We start from the raw sequence: 18005 nt of genomic DNA, 5'->3' as shown, positions 1-18005 counted from the left end.
CAAAACTTCTTTCATACATCAATAACAATGCAATCATAAGGTCAAATTGACATAAATTTTGTAGCATGGGTTGCATAAGTCACATAACAGCACACCCAACCTAAATGAGCATGGAATGCCACCGATACACATATACAAATTACACGTGTCTTAAAGTTAAGCCTTGCTATAACTTCATAATCAAAATAGTAGCAAGACTATTTCATTTTGGTGTACTTCACCAAAAACATTTAATATAAAATTGCACGATTGAAAGCTCAACTCACCTGCAGCAATAATCTGTTGGTAGCTGAACAGACCTTGTTACTCAATTTTTCGGTAACATGAAGGTTTAAATAAAAAAAAAAAGGGTCAAATTATCAATAAAATTCTTTCCTAGGTTTTAGTGAAATAGGTTACTAGTACAATTTTTCTAGAGAAAGAAAAATTTTTAAGCCAACCAATAACACTCCTGAGAAATGAGTGCTAAAGAATAAATAACCATCAGTAACTAATTATACAAAGAAGAATGATCAACCAAAGAATAATACGCAATGAAGTGATTTATCAGCATTTGGAAGTACAACACAGTTGAAAATTCACAACACAGTTGACACAGATTCCCCATTCACAAGACAGTTGATATTTTCAACAATTCTACCTATTTTCATTGAGTTGAGGAATAAAGTAAAGGAATTTTTTGAGGCTTTAGAGAAAGCAACTGACACAATGAAAAATTGTTCATCATCATCATCAAATTCCTGACATATACCCTCAAGGGATGTACAGGATATGATAGTGCTAAATGAAAAATTTATATCATTACTAACTTCCTATCTACAATTTTCCTCCAAATCAGTCTGTTACTTTTCAAGACTCCAATATTATCAAATCTTATATTTCTATTGTCTAAAGCACATTGTACCATCACAATCCACCTATATCTTAGTCTTCCTCTGGGTCGTTTTCCTGCCAAACTGGCAGAAAACACTTGTTTTGCTAATCTTTCCTCGCCCATTCTGTTTAAGTGACCATACCACCTGAGATTAGCTCTGCTAATGCATTTCTGGATGCCGACAATGTCAAGTTCTTTCCTAATATCATATTGCCATTGATGCCATCTGTTCATGCCTCTAATCTTTCTCAGGACTCTCATATCTGCAGTCACTAATCTTTGGTCAAGTTTTTTATTTCTCACCCAGCTCTCAGATCCATAAGTTAAAACTGGTTTGAACACTGTCTTGTACACAGCTAATTTTGTGTTTCGACTAATTTCTCTCTTATTCCATATGAATTTATTCAATTGACTTCCAACCATACCAGCTTTGTTGATTCTGTTGTCCATTTCCATATTTAATTTACCATCTTCAGTAAAAATCGTGCCTAAGTAATTGAAATGTTTTACTTGTTCCACAGGTTCCCCGTTCACAACACAGTTGACATTTTTAACAATTCTACTTATTTTCATTGTCTTTGTCTTTTTAATGCTGACCTTCATACCATATCTATTACAACAGTTATTCAATTTAGTCAGGGAATCTTGCAAACTTGTAGCGGATTTATTTAGAAGTATAACATCATCCACATAAAGCAAAGAGCTGACATTAACATCTCCAATTCTGATATCATGTTTAATACCACTGTCCTTCATAATGTGATCCATATAGATAATGAATAACAGAGGGGATAATGTACATCCTTGTCTCACACCAGATTTAACATTAAACCATCTTCCTGTACTTTCTACAATTCTAACTGCCGACTTACAACTCAAATACAGATTAAGTATTGTTTGATACAATGCCCCATTGACACCATATAACTGTAGCGTATTGAATAGCTTCTCTCTTGGCATCTTGTCATATGCCTTTTCCAGATCGACAAAACTTAAATACAGATCTTTATATTATATTCCCATACTTTCTCAACTATTTGTCGTAAAGTGAAGATCTGATCCTGACAGCCTCTATTTGGCATGAATCCAGCTTGTTCTTCACCAAGCTTTTCTTCCACAATTCTTCTCAACTGTTTTTCAAGTACACTTGCATAGATCTTGCCAGGAAAACTCAGTAGGGAAATACCTCTGTAATTCTCACATTCAGTTTTATTTCCCTTTTATATATGGGTACAATTAGAGCTCTACTCCAATCATCGGGAATTCGTCCCTCTGTCCAAGCTTCCTGAACTATGCAGTGCAGCCACTGTAAGACTTTTATACCACCATAATTCAGCATTTCTGGTCAAATATCATCCTCCTGCTGCCTATCCACATTTCAAGCCTTTGATAGCTTATTCTACTTCAAGTATGGATATGTATTCCTGACTGTATGCCTGTTGAGTGTTTATTACCACTGTGCTATCACTGCTTGTTTCATTTAGCAATTTTTTGAAGTAATTACTCCATACTTCAAGGATATCTTTTTCTCCTGTTTTCATGTCACCTTTATCATCTCTAACTACTTTTACAGTACTCTTTCCTCTATTTCTAAGCTTCTTCAACAACCTCCAGAATATCTTACCACCTACTTGATATTTATTTTCTATGTTCTTGCCAAAGTCCTCCCATGAGTTTTGTTTAGCTAGTTTTACACAGTGTTTCGATTTCTTACATTTGTCTCTGTATTCTCTAAGAGCAAAAGCTGACTTATCTGCCAGGAACTTTTGATATGCTTTCTTCTTTTCCTTCACTGCCTCTTTAACTTCCTGTGTCCACCATGGAGTTCTGATTTTTCTATCCTTACAGACAACCTCACCACATGCCTCTCTGGCTGAATCAATCATGGTTCCCTTCAAGGCTTGCCACTGAATCTCCAAGATTTGGTTCCTGTTCTCAAACTCTTTCTTTTTTTTTTTTTGCAATAATCTTTTAGTTTTATTTTAGTATTTTAGTCTACAATTCACATCTGAGAGCTGCTCAACTTTTATTCGCTTTAAAACTTTCTTACATGTTATTCTTTTCAATATTAAATTCAATTTTATCCTGCTCAAGACTAAATAGTGATCGCTTCCAATTTCAAATCCTCTGTACACTCTGGTGTCCTGCACCAGGGAGAAAACATCACTATCAACAATAACATAGTCAATGAGACTTTTCTTATTCCTAGCCTCTTCTCTCCATGTGAATTTGTGCACATTTTTATGTTGGAACGTGGTGTTAGTAATAACCAGTCCATGTCCTGAGCAGAAATCGAACAGGTATTTGCCATTATTATTGGGTTTGCTCTTTTATCCAAATTTTCCCAAAATATTTTTTTATGTCTCACAATCATTTCCTACTCTGCTATTTAGATCCCCAACCACGACCAACTTTTCATTTTTCATTGTGTCAGTTGCTTTTTCTAAGGCCTCAAAAAATTTCTCCACTTCTACCTTAGTAGAACCTTCTGTGCGACCATAGGCACAAATAAGTCTCATTGACCAATTCCCCATTCTCATATTTGCCCACATCACTCTACTTGAGACTGCCTGCCATTCAAGAAGATTAGCCTCGTATTTTGTGTTGAATATTATGGCTACTACTTCTTTTTCCTTGATTGTCATTTCCTGAATATAACATTTTGTATTTATTGTTCAGAAAGATCTCACCAGTTTTTGTCTCAGTCACCCCTATTATGTCGATCTGGTACTTATCTAATTCCTCAGCTAGCTCCATTTCTTTGCCATTCAGGCTTCTTATGTTGATAGTACCGATCTTTAACTTTGGTGATGTTGAGTTGAGGTGTGCTTTCAGATTTGTTCCAGTAACTTACTTTTCGCTGTTTGCCCTGGTTCCCTGGCAAAAACAATGGGGGCCTTGTTTAACTAAGCAACATCTGAGCCGGCATGATTTTCTCATGTTTTGTCATCATTTTCTATATTGGTTTAAGCCAATAAGAATACAATTTGGTAGGCTAAATCCCAAATTGCTAGTCCATCCTCGTTCGTTCGTTCAGTATGCAGGTAGATACCCAACAGGGTGCACCACGAGAAGGTTAGGATTGGACATTAGGTCAGAAGCCCTGGTCGGTTCTCCGCATTCCTTTAAAGGCTATGTGGAGGTCTCCTCTCGGTTATACAGCTTTGACCCTTAAGCACCCCTGAAAAATTGTTTGGGGATTGAAAGAGCAGAGTAAGAAATGATTGTCAGACATACAAAAAATTTGAGAAAATTTGGCAAAAAGAGCAAAGCTAATAATAATGGCAAATACCTGTTGGATTTCTACTCAAGACATGGACTAGTTATAACTAACACAATGTTCAAACATAAAAATGTGCAAAAATTCACATGTAGAGAAGAAGCAAGGAATAAGAAAAGTCTTATTGACTTTATTTGAGTTATAAGAACTGAAGGAAGTACAGGAAAATGGTTTAATGTTAAATCTGGTGTCGCACAAGGATGTACATTATCCCCTCTGTTATTCATTATCTATATGGATCACATTATGAAGTAGTATTATACCTGATATCAAAATTGGAGATGTTAATATCAGCTGTTTGCTTTATGCAGATGATGTTATAGTTCTAAATAAATCCGCTATAAGTCTGCAAGATTCCCTTACTAAATTGTATAACGCTTGTAATAGATATGGCATGAAGGTCAGCAATAACAAGACAACGACAATGAAAATATAAACTGCTTTGTGAATGGAGAACCTATAGAACAAGTTAAAGATTTCAGCTACTTAGGCATGATTTTTAAATTAAATATAGAAATAGACAATAGAATCAACAAAGCAGGTATTATAGGAAGTCCACTGAATAAATTTATATGGAATAAAAGAGAAATTAGTCAAAACACTAAATTAGCTGTATACAAGACAGTGTTCAAGCCAATTTTAACTTATGGATCTGAGAGCTGGGTTAGAAGTAAAACACTTGACCAAAGACTAGAAACTGCAGATATGAGTCCTGAGAAAGATTAGAAGCGTGAACAGATGGCATCGATGGCAAAATCATATTAAAAACGAGGATATTAGGAAAGAACTTGGCATTATTAGCATCCAGGGATGTGTTATTAGAGGTAATCTCAGGTAGTGTGGTCACTTAAACAGAATGGGAGAGGAAAGATTAGCAAAACAATATTCTCTGCCAGTTTGCAATCAGTTTTTTATAGACATGAGTAATTTGCAGTGTATGCAGCTTTCAGTGGTAATGGTTTCAGGTTGCAATCAGTGTTTTATAGACATGAGTAATTTGCAGTGTATGCAGATTTCAGTGGTAGATCAATTTCTATTGAATACTTGGAATTTGTATTAGACAAATATCAAATAATTAATATTAATTTACTAGTAATTAATATCAATAAATTAATATTGTTTAATATTATTTAAATAGCACAGTCATTCCCATCATGAAGATAGAATCTATGCATTTGTGAAATTTGACATTCCAATGCCAGAGAACGATAAACCTTGAATCTCCTTCTTTACAATTTGTAATCTCAAAATTTCCTTGTCCATTCAATTACATTTATTTGATGTCTCCACTGTTTTCAAAATTCTGATAACCACTCTAATTCTGCAATTCATCTAAGTTAGTTCATCTACAGTCCAAATCCGCAAACAGTCAGGTCATCTTTCTTGAGGACCTCAACACTTATGAGTCAATGGCTTCCCTTCTCCAATTCAACTGTACAAGATATTGCAGAGATGCAAAGATATTCCCTATCAGTACTAATCTTGCATAACAAATTGTTCACCTGCCCACAACACCTGATAATCTTGAACTCAGGAGAACTGGCTGAGAAGCAACTCAGCCAGTTCTCCTGATAAATACACTCCAGATATCAGCTTCCTCTTGATAATTCAGAACATTACCTTAGACAAGTGACCTTTCCAACAGAATACCCTTCATAAGAAAGATTCTGGTAATTGGACCACATGTTTATTAAACTAAATGAAAATAAAAAAAACAAACAATAAAATAGATTCAGTGCAATGCTAAGTTTAAACAATGCTGGATGCTGCCACGTTTTGTTGTTCACGTTCACATTATCCGAGGTCTGACTTGGGTATATTTTTTATCAATGCTGACCAAACTTGGTGTAGAATTAGGCCCAGGTTTTTTGTTACACTGCGTTGGAAATCTACATCAAGTTTGGTCAACATTGATAAAAAATATACCCAAGTCAGACCTCGGACAATGTGAATGTGAACAACAGAACGTGGCAGCATCCAGCATTGTTCAAACTTAGCATTGCACTGAATCTACATTCGGATATTCAATTTAATAACAGTTAGATGGCCACAACTGTATATAATGAATTAGTTTGAGTAATTTCTCATTTCTTGTGTTTAAACTTTTAGTTACCTTTGACCCCTGAAGACGTAAGTCAAATGACTTACGAAACTTGTCGGGTTTGTTTTTTATTTTCATTTAGCATAATAAACATGTGGTCCAATTACCGGAATCTTTCTTATGAACTGCTAAACCACAGAAACCTTCGCATACAAACAGAATACCCTTCATCCAGCTAGAAGCTATTCTATAATCAATTTCCTAAGCACTGAGCTTCTTGCCATATTTCACTGGAGTGAAGACAACCTTGTTAATTTCAATACCATAACACAAAATCTTGCCTTATTTCAACACAAAAAAGATTACAATGATCTCCACACAAAATCTTATCTCTCTTCCTGGACCAACTTACAATCTCTAGCCTTTCCTGGCTTAAGGATATCACATCCAAAGCATCCTCTCTACATCTAATAAACTAGGTGTTCTTTTCTGCTCAATACATTATTTCTCACCTATCCAACTTCAAACTGTATAACTTCCATATCCACCCTTAGAATACTGTTCTCACATACAGGATGTTGCATCCAAAGTTGACAATTTGGTTAATTGCTGACCCTTCCTCTTAAACTCCAGTCACTACTCATAAATGTACTGCTTTTTTTTTTTTTTTTGCTCTGCACATCTTCAGCGGGTGGACAATGTTCTGTCAAAAATAGATGACATCATTCCTCCAAATTCTCTCAAACCCATATACACTATCTAATCAAAAAATCCAGATGCCTGCTCATCACAACTCTCACTCTAATATGAACTTGGTCCACCCTTTGCTGCTATGACCTTTAATCTTCTGGGAAGGTTTTCCACTTGTTACTGCATTTGGTACATCACTGCAGTAATTCCCTTCCATTATTCCAGAAGAGCATTAGTGAGGTCAGTCACATATTAGCAGCTGCTGGTGCATACATTTACTGTTCAGTTCCAGACATACTAAACCTACTTTCTTTCTTTCATGCTGTCTACTCTGTGCCCTAGAAAAGTCTTCTTGACCACTTGTCCCTCCACATACACACACACGACACTGACTTGTATAAGTTTTGCAACTTCTCTTATGGGTTTGATGTATAAACACATACATGCACACACCCAAAACACTAAAATACATAAGATCAAATATGACACTGTTTTTTTTTGTTACTTCCAACTACAAAAGGTTATTTGCAAACCTATAGTACATTTCGTACCAGGGGTGGGCTAAGGATTTTTTTCTTCCATCTTTTTTTTTCAATTTTATTTTATTTTTTTTTTTGTATTTTTAATTTATTTTTTACATAATATGGAAATCCTGCTCTAGAGACCAAACATGGAACTTGTTCAGGCCACTTCAGGCCTCCAATAAGCAGGGCAATGAAATTCATCTCCCACCTAAAGACAATCAAACATTCATGCCAACAGCAGGATTCAAACCCACCCTGTTGGTTGGAGAGCAGGTACACTAACCACTCAATGAACCAGGCAGGCGATATCAATGTAATGTGTTGAAATATAAATGTTGGGCAACATGATGCTATTAGAAATTAATTGCTTTTTTTTTTTGTGGTTAGAAAATAGAAAGTTAAGATATATTAGTGTGAAATTAGTTATAACAAGTCATATATAATAAACAAATAGGCATATTTGCATAGGCAAATAGAAGAAATTAGCGGAAGAAGGGTAATTATTATGGGTGATTTCAATTATGGTAACATTGACTGGAAGGAGGAGAGGGCACATGGGAGGAAGGAATTGGATTTTATGCGGTTATTAAGGGACAACTATCTGCGACAGCACGTAATGGAAAATACCAGGGGGAAGAGAGTGCTTGACCTAGTAATCAACATCTGAGAATGTGGCTGTAACAAACATGACCATGTTGCCACCAATTGGTGAGAGTGATCATAAGGTCATGACTTGGGAGGTGGCAAAAGGAGTGGAATTTACAATTAAGACGGGGTACATGTGGAATTACTGGGCTGGCCAGTATGACAAGCTTAGGAGTGTGCTTGGATCAGTGCCATGGCATATAAAACTGCAAGGGCTGGATGTTGATAGTGCATGGGAGGTGGTTAAGAAGTGTTTGCAGGAGGCAATGGTTGACTGTATACCAAGAGTCCGAATAATAAATCAAGTAGATGTTAAATGGATGAATAACACTATTAAGCTTGAGCTGCAAATAAAGAAACAATTGTGGAGGAAATTTAAGGAGAAAGGTGACCAGCAAGGGCAAGAACAGTATAAAGCTCAGGCCAGGATGGTAACAAGGGTGGTAAGAAAAGCAAAAGCGGATTATGAAAGAAAATTGGCCATGCAGGCTAAAGAGAATCCCAAACAGTTTTTTCAATATGTTGCAAGTAAAAGGAAAAATGTTCATGGCAGAATGATTTTAAAAAATGCTGAGGGTAGGGAGGTAACTGAATCAGTCGATATAGTGGAATTACTGAGCGAGCACTTTGCAAGCGTATATCATCTAGGTGGTGACTTTGCAGGAATGGAAGAACCAACAGCTTATACTGGAATTGTGATGAATGAAGTAGAGGTAAACAGTCAATTACAGAACCTCAATATCAATACATCTGTGGGAATGGATGGTATACCAGCTCGTGTCGTACATGAAGCGGCTAAAGAATTGTCAGTACCCTTGACCATTTTGTTTAATTTCAGCCTCAGGTCTGGGTCAGTCCCAAGGGGGTGGAAAGAGGGGAAAACAGTTCTGCTGCATAAAGGTGGTTCCAAGGCTGCATTTGAAAATTACCGGCCAATCAGCATAAAGGAATCGTTATCAAGGTCTTGGAGAAAATAGTCAAGAGGAAAATACAAGATTGGATAGGTGAAAATGGAATACTGTATCGGGGACAGCATGGTTTTGTGAAAGGTAGGTCATACCTCAGTAACTTGCTCACATATTATAACACAGTGATGGCTGAACTGGATAAGGGTAATGGGTTTACAGTGATTCTACTGAACCTTGCTAAGGCCTTTGACAGGATACCACATGGAATTCTAATCAGTAAAATGCAGCATATGGGAATGGATATAAGGTTGGTGAGATGGATAGGAGGGTGGTTGACGGAGAGATATCAGAAAATGGTTTTTTCAGGAGTAGAGTCTAAAAGACGGCCTGTGACTAGTGGTGTGCCACAGGGATCTGTTCTTGGACCACTGCTGTTTAATTTGTTCATTAATGATATAGGAAAGGATCTGAGAGGAATGGTTCATTTTTTTGCAAATGATGCAAAGTTGGGTAGGGAAATAGTGAATGCAGATTCAAAATTTTGCAGGATGATTTGGATAGATTAGAGGTCTTGGCTAAGGAGAATGGATGTCAATTTAATGTGGCAAAATGTAAGGTTTTACATTTTGGGGTGAAAATATTAGCAGCAGTTTACTACATTGGTGGAACTGTATTCCAGGAAATTGATGAGGCAAGAGATTTAGGAGTGTTGGTGGATAAGGAGTTGAAGTTTAGGGGGCACATTGCAAAAGTGGCCAAATCAGCTCATCAAATCACTTGGTTGCTGAAGAATTCGTTGACAAGCAGAGACAAGCATGTTATTGTTCCTCTGTATCGAGCCTTGATAAGACCCCATCTCGACTACTGTGCCCAGATTTGGTCACCTAGGTTTCTTCTTGATGGGGAGGAGGTTGAGAGGATCCAGGGGCAAGTGACCAAGATGATAGCAGGTCTGTAGAATGAACCTTATGAGAACAGGTTGAAGATTTGTGGGTTGCAGAAATTGGTTGAGAGGTGGAGGAGGGGAGATATGATTGAGACATTCAAATTACTGAAGGGTTTCTATAAAATTAATTCAGAAGTTATTTTTGAGAACAGGGCTGGTTGTGGGAGGACTAGGGGACATACATGGATGCTGGGCAAGAGTGTGGTTAGTAAGGGTGTTAGAGCTGGGTTCTTTACTTTTAGAGTGGTGAATGAGTGGAATGGGCTGCCAGAGTCTGTGGTGGGTGCTGTGACAGTGAATGAGTTTAAGGCGAGGTATGATTAGATACTGTGTGAATGTCGAATAGTTGTGAAGAACATGATTTTGGGCCTCCCACGATGAGTCTGAGGACTCCCTGGAGTTGACCATAATAATAATAATAATGATGATGAAGACTAATTTACTTGAAATATAGAAGTATGCAGTCAAAAGGATCATGCATCATTAACTAGTTAATGATATAAGATTAGAAAGCAGTTCATCAGAAGTTAAAACTAATTTCATTCCAAATTTATTGAATAGAAAAAGATAAACCAGCTTATCAGCACAAAATCTTACCTGCAACAACAGTAGTGGTTGTATGACTGATTCCTTTATCATCCTTGACTTCCCCATATAATATTCTTCCTTTAACAAATACTCTACTCCTAAATTTAAAAAATAAATAAAAAACATATACACACACACACAAATGAGGATTTTATAACAAGTAACCAGATTACAGTTTTCAGCAATTAACACACAATAATATAACAAAATACATTACTTCACTTAATGCTCTTATTTCATTATACAGACTTATGTGAGGTGAGGTGTACAATTGTGTTGCCAGCATTCTTATCATATGAAACAGCTGGGATTGGAAATAGTTTATTAACTGTTCAACTTGTTTCATGAAATTAAATAAATTAATAAAATAAAAATCAGATTGCATACAGGTAATAATGTTCACTATGAAATATTTGTTTCAAAACTATTTCATAGTGAACATTAAAGCTTCCCATGCACTGCTAATATCCTTCCCATTCAGTAATTGATACAATGCAACCAAAGATGGCATTTCCCTGAGTTGTTCATAATTTCCAGACCTGTGGTTCAGCATGTAATTTGTCTTGAATGGAACATTCATGTAGTTGGCTACTTTCCAGGTTGCATCTTTTGCATGCTGCTTGAGAAAGTTGTCTCACAACAACTCAATAAATTTTCTTCATCATGAGTTTTCTCTGCTACACAATCAATATTCAGATAATTTAAGTCATCCATAATAATCATTTGTTTAGTACTTATCTGGATAAATTCGTGATGCATTTCTTCATCTGCAGAAAATGAATAACCATTTTGTAGCACGCTGCCAAGTATTTCATCCTCTTAGCCACCATTTCACACCAGATAGTCTCAAACTCATTGCCACACAAAACATTATTATAATTACTGTTTTCATGAGTTTCTAATCTAACCAGATTCAAGTCATCTGATATCCTTAGCAGTACTCCCATCCTCTCCTATTACTTCTGTCCTTCCTAAAAATACTACACCCTTCACACTCAATTCCAATCACAATCTGACTCTGAGGGCAAAGTTTCACTAATGTCAACAATTTTAGGCCACAATGTATTCACCAAAACAACCACTTTGTTTCTAATGCTCCTGTCATTTGTGTATAGACATAACAAGTTATCTACTTGCTTTTTGTTATACTTAAATCTACAGTCTGTTTTGCCCAGTTAGGCAACTTGCTCTTTTCCCTCCCCAGACAGATTCAAAATGCAAAATCCAAAGTGTTTGATGCTCACTTATATTTATCACTATTACGTCTGCACACCCTAGCTAAACTTGAACACACATCCTCAGTGTTCCTCCCAAGATGATCAGATATTTGATCTGAAATGCTCAAATTTGGAGGCGTAAAAATTTGAGAGTAGCTCCAATCATTTGGAATTTGATCATCTGGCCATTCATTCTGAATTATGTAGTGCTATCAAAGCAGCTATCTATGAAAAGGGAAATAAAACTGAATGTGAGAATAAGAGGAATTCTGCTACTGAGTGTTCCAAATAACAGTTATGAAAGCATACTTAAGAGATTAAGAAAAATTATAGAAGGAAAAACCTGCAAACAAGTCAGATGATGTAATTAAAAATGCTTAGAAAGCTGATATACTGTTAAGACAGTTTTGTCTAACTTCCTGTCAGCAGTTTTTCTCCAATAACTGTCGAGAGGAAGTTAGTAAAAATGGAAGCTTTCATGCATTATCAATAGCATCACGTACATCCCTTAAGGATGCATATTAGGAATTTCACAATAAATTAACTCAAACTAGACTGTATATAACAAATTATAAGAATCTGCAAAGCCTAATATCTATTTGATCATACTTCATTATAGTAATTTTGTTAATAAAGTCTTGGGCTCAAGATTGCCATGAAAGATTTTTTGTTTTTCTTTAATTTCATTCTTTATTGACAAAATGATAATAATACTTCTTTCCTGACACTATAACTTCAAATGAAAAAATTATATCTATAATGCACATGTCAAAAAGTTCTTAGAAAATTTGTGATAATGGTGTTGCTATACTAGGATCCTATTAAGAAATTCCAATTTTTTAAGGTAACATAACTAAAGATGAATAAAGTTCATTCAATGGAACTTTACTTTTACTATAGTATCAACACAGCACAGCAGATTCTATTTGTATCTCATAGATAGCATGCAAATAGCTTCTTTTTTCATCCATTTTAAAGAATGTTGCCACAATTTTGTCATCTGTTTTGCATTTTTTTTTTTTTTAAGTTTTGCTTGTCAGAATTACAAATCTTACTTTTCCTCATCAGCATTAACAAGTGCATATACAAAATGATTACAAATGATATGAGCAATTACATTTATTGGCACACAAAAATTAAAAATTCATCCTCATTAGAGCTAATAAATAGTAATTTTTCCCCTGTACTTACAAAATTCAGCTTCATGCGTAACATTTTGCATTAAATTATCATTTTTATTGCTGTTCATATTCTATTCCTCAAGTTACCTAGGATTTCAAGCATTGGGGGAAAAAAATGATGGTAATCTTGCCCATAAAATATTGTAAATCCATCTGGGGAATTCAATAGGATGTGACAGAGGTTTTTTTTTTTAATTTATGGCTGAAGATCTAAGGCTATGGGGTCAGTGTATTATGTCTAAATTGTGCACGTTTTATAGCCAGTTTGCTTGTTATGTGAGATGAAAAACCAGTTTCCAGGAGGAAAAACCCTGCCACTTCTGTATGATACTGGCTAACTAGCCTTCACTTGAAAAGCCATGACAAAGGGCTCTAGATTGTGTATGTCCTAGATGGGATTTGAACCCAGGTTTTTGCAAGGACATCTAGGACTTTTCTGCAAATTACCGTCTCATGATCTGGCTTCTGCCCTTTTTAAATGAGTAGCCAGCTCACTCCCTAATCATGCAACTTGTATAATGGTGAACAGCATAACAGTCATTAGATTTCTCTCTACCAATGAAGGTATCTAAAGCTCTTATAATGTCTATCCTCTTTCTCCATAATACATTACCTTTAAATTACCTGAAACTCAATTCAGTTTTCTGATGATAGCACATTCCATTCGTCCAACTGATTCAACAAACTTTGCAGTACTACTCAAACGATGCCAAGCTTCAAAATCTACAACAATGCTCTAAACACTGATCTTCATTCCATTTCTTCAATGGTGTGACAACCTAATCACCGTCACTGCTACCTTTTTTTTCTCTTACCAAATAAAAGATCTTAGGTCACTTTCTCCTTACCTCTGATAACATACAGTTCACTAGACAAAACCAGATCTCTCTCTTACCGGGCTGATATTTATCTCTAGCCTTTCACTACAGCTTTTCCTGACACAAGCATATATCACATCTGTAGCTTTCTCAACCTCCAAAAAAAAACTTGGTATCCTTTTATGCTCAAGATGTTAGTTTCAATTGTCTAGTTCTCTTTCTCACTCACCCTGCTCTCCCATAATTAGAACTGTTTCTACAGGTAGTCACATTAATTCTATGAAACAAAGATGTTCCACAGAATTAACATCCATCATTTCTCCAAGTTTCTGCCAAGTCTATAATAACATGAGCAGCAACTACCCAAGATCCATTTACTGATCCAATGAACCTGTTTTCCCCACATCTTCACCCCATCTTTCTGTAAAACTGTTCTCTAGACAGCCTTCGAGAAGAAGGAATAACTTCCAGCTGTTCAAAAAGAAGATGAGCGAATTCCTTCTGTCCCACATAGACATTGAGAATTTATAGTTTATTAGTAATGCATTATAGTTTAGATCAGTGTTTCTCACATCTTTCTGGTCACAGCTCACTTGGACAAAGCATATAACTGAGTGGGCCACTAGCTTCCATATCTCACCCTTTCCTGTTGGGTCATATTTTAACCACTAGAGGCATTTATATACCATCCCCCTACATGCAAAAATGTGGAGAAGGAAAAACAACCTTAATATATTCAATGGAAAACAAGTCGGAGGAAAATTAGGATAGGATTTCTCACTGTATACTGTGGTGACAGTATACAGTGACTCATTTTATGTACCACTATGCGCTTGCATGTTGAGATATACAAATGTAGCAAAATATTATACATATTATTTTACTGAAATTAAATAACATATTTAAAATAACTTAATTAATAGGATTTTTAATATATCATATTATAAAATGTATCTGAAAATTTACAAAATATGATGAAAAAAATTGGGTTAGAAATAAAGTACTTGATCAAAGATCAGAGACCACAAATATGAGAGTTCGTAGAAAGATTAGGAGAGTGAAATTAGGACAGATGGCTCAATGGCAGAATCATATTAAACATGAAGACAATAAGAAGACACTTGACACTGCTGCCATTCAAGAATGTGTGAGCAGGACTAATCTAAGGTGGCCACAGAATGGAAGAATCAAGGTTAGCAAAACAGGGGTCGATGACAAGATGGCAGTAAAAACCCAAGATCTAGATGGATTGATTGAGTTAAAAGTGTCTTAGAAGACCAAAATGTTAGATATGACAATAATGGAGTCATAAGTAACAGACTAATTTGGAAGAATTCTTTCTTTTAAGGTTATACGGTGATCAGCATTCATATTTATAGACTTAGGGACACAAAAACACACGTGTTGAAAATATTATTTTTTAATTATTAATAAAATATTAATAAAATAACACTTGACATTTCGACCCCTGGGTCGAGGTCATCATCAGAAGGATACATGCGTATAGGGAACCAAGCTACATACTCTAGCCTTGTATACTGGTAAACTGAATCTATGTTGTTAATTAATCTTTTTCCTAGCCTGACCTCTAGTGATAATTAAATAAAATAACATCAAACAAAAAAATAAAATAAAATAAAATAAAGATTAAAAAAATAAAAAATATATATAAAAAAATAAAAATAAGTAAATAATAAAATAAAATAAAATATAACTACAATAAACTGCTAAAGTCCTCATGTATTAATATTCTTCTGGATTCATACAGTTCTGATTTCCTTCAGCTGCTGTTGAATGTTAAAAAAACACTTCAAGTTATCTTCTTACAGTGGGATTTTTCTTCGGCTTGTTTTGGTTGTTATACAGGTTGTAGATGGGTCCTCCACATTCTTGGAATGGTTAGGCCATCATTTTTGTTTAGATTTGGGTCATCTTTGAGCATTTCGCATGCTTCTTTAAATTTCCTTCAAACCAGGTTTTGGTGAAGTGTGGGTATTTTTGGATTTGGTATTGGTATTTTTCCAATCAATTCTGTGGTTATTTGGAGCGCGTGGTCAGAAAGGCCGGTTTTTCCAAAATGGAGGTATTTATGTCTCATTTGTGTTCATCTTTCCTACAGTGCAAATATACAGTGCACATGTGCATTACATGTGCACTGTATTTTGTATACCCCTGAGTGGACTAGGTATGGAAGAGGATCTTTAGAAGAACTGAGTAGGTGTCAATCATCAACCCTGATTAATTCAGCCAGAGAGGCATGTGGTGAGGTTGTCTGCAAGGATAGAAAAATCAGAACTCCATGGTGGACACAGGAAGTTCAAGAAGAAAGCATATCAAACGTTCCTAGCAAACAGATCGGCTCGTACTCTTAGAGAATACAGAGACAAATGTAAGAAAGCGAAACACTTTGTAAAACTAGCTAAACAAAAGTCATGGGAGGATTTTGGCAAGAACATAGAAAATAAATATCACGAAGGTGGCAAAATATTCATAATATTGTTGAAGAAGCTTACAAATGGAGGAGAGAGTGCTGTAAAAGGAGTTAGAGATGATAAAGGTGACATGAAAACTGTAGAAAAAGATATCCTTGAAGTATGGAGTAATTACTTCAAAAAATTGCTAAATGAAACAAGCAGTGATAGTACAGTGGTAAAAGACACACAACAGGTATACAGTCAGGAATACATATCTATACTTGAAATAGAAAAAGCCATCGAAGTCTTGAAATGTTGAAAGGCAGCAGGAGTAGATGATATTCGAGAAATGCTGAAGTATGGTGGTATAAAAGTCTTACAGTGGCTGCACTGCATAGTTCAGAAGGTCTGGACAGAGGGGAAAATTCCTGACGATTGGTTGGAGTAGAGCTCTCATAGTACCTATATATAAAAAGGGAAATAAAACAATGTGAGAATTACAGAGGTATTTCCCTACTGAGTGTTCCTGGCAAGATCTATGCAAGTATACTTGAGAAACGGTTGAGAAGAATTGTGAAGAAAAGCTTGGTGAAGAACAAGCTGGATTCAGGCCAAATAGAAGCTGTCAGGATCAGATCTTCACTTTACGACAAATAGCTGAGAAAACATGGGAATATAACAAAAATCTGTATTTAAGTTTTGTCGATCTTGAAAAGGCATATGAGAAGATGCCAAGAGAGAAGCTATTCAATACTCTACAGTTATATGGTGTCAATGGGGCATTATATCAAGCAATACTTAGTCTGTATTTGAGTTGTAAGTCAGCAGTTGGAATTGAAGGAAGTACAGGAAGATGGTTTAATGTTGAATCTGGAGTGAGACAAGGATGAACATTATCCCCTCTGTTATTCATTATCTGTATGGATCACATTATGAAGGAAAGTGGTATTAAACATGACATCAAAATTTGATATGTTAACGTCAGCTCTTTGCTTTATGTGGACGATGTTATACTTCTAAATAAATCCCCTACAAGTTTGCAATATTACCTGACTAAATTGAATAACTGTTGTAATATGGTATGAAGGTTAGCAATAAAAAGACAATGAAAATAGGCAGAATCGAAAATGTCAACTGTGTTGTGAACAGAGAACCTGTGGAACAAGTAAAACATTTCAGTTACTTAATTTACCATCTTGACGATTTTTAGTGAAGATGGTAAATTAAATATAGAAAAAGACAACAGAATCAACAAAGCTGGTATGGTAGGAAGTCAACTGAATAAATTCATATGGAATAAGAAAGAAATTAGTCGGAACACTAAATTAGCTGTATACAAGACAGTATTCAAGCGAATTTTAACTTATGGATATGAGAGCTGGGTCAGAAGTAAAACACTTGACCAAAGACTAGAGACCGCAGATATGAGAGTCCTGAGAATGATTATAGGCGTGAACAGATGGCATCAATGGCAATATCACGATAAAAACGAGGATATAGGAAAGAACTTGATACTGTCAGCATCCAGGAATGCATTAGCAGAGCTAATCTCAGGTGGTATGGTCACTTAAACAGAATGGGTGGGAAAGAGTAGCAAAACAAGTATTCTCTGCCAGGTTGGCAGGAAAACAACCCAGAGGAAGACCAAGATATAGGTGGATTGATACTGTACAATGTGCCTTAGACGATAGAAATATAAGATCTGATAATTGTGGAGTCTTGACAAGTGTCAGACTGATTTGGAGGAAAATTGTAGATAGGAAGTTAGTAACGATGTAAATTTTTCATGTAGTACTACCATATCCGGTACATGGCAGGAATTTGACGATGATGAGGAGTAGGTGTCTTAACTTAGTCGGGGGTTTAAAGGTGGTTTTGA

The 18005-nt window shown here is 35.7% G+C and overlaps 1 protein-coding gene across 3 annotated transcripts in view; it reads right to left on the bottom strand.

The window, feature by feature from the left end:
• LOC150105050 (single-stranded DNA-binding protein, mitochondrial-like) overlaps positions 1-18005 on the bottom strand; it is an 89013-nt gene that overhangs the window by 8170 nt on the left and 62838 nt on the right. For all 3 annotated transcript variants that reach the window (XM_090396115.1, XM_090396114.1, XM_090396117.1), the window contains one exon: positions 10506-10594. In XM_090396115.1, coding sequence (XP_090252241.1) covers positions 10506-10594 — 89 coding nt within the window. The remainder of the gene's footprint in view (positions 1-10505; positions 10595-18005) is intronic.

This window comes from Typopeltis vanoorti, chromosome 7 (assembly GCF_054136105.1).
Source record: "Typopeltis vanoorti isolate ZY-2024b chromosome 7, IOZ_Tvanoo_1.0, whole genome shotgun sequence".
NCBI classification, from domain to species: Eukaryota; Metazoa; Arthropoda; class Arachnida; order Uropygi; family Thelyphonidae; genus Typopeltis; species Typopeltis vanoorti.
The sequence above is the reverse complement of the archived record's forward strand: the minus strand, read 5'-3'. Positions and strand labels throughout refer to the sequence as shown.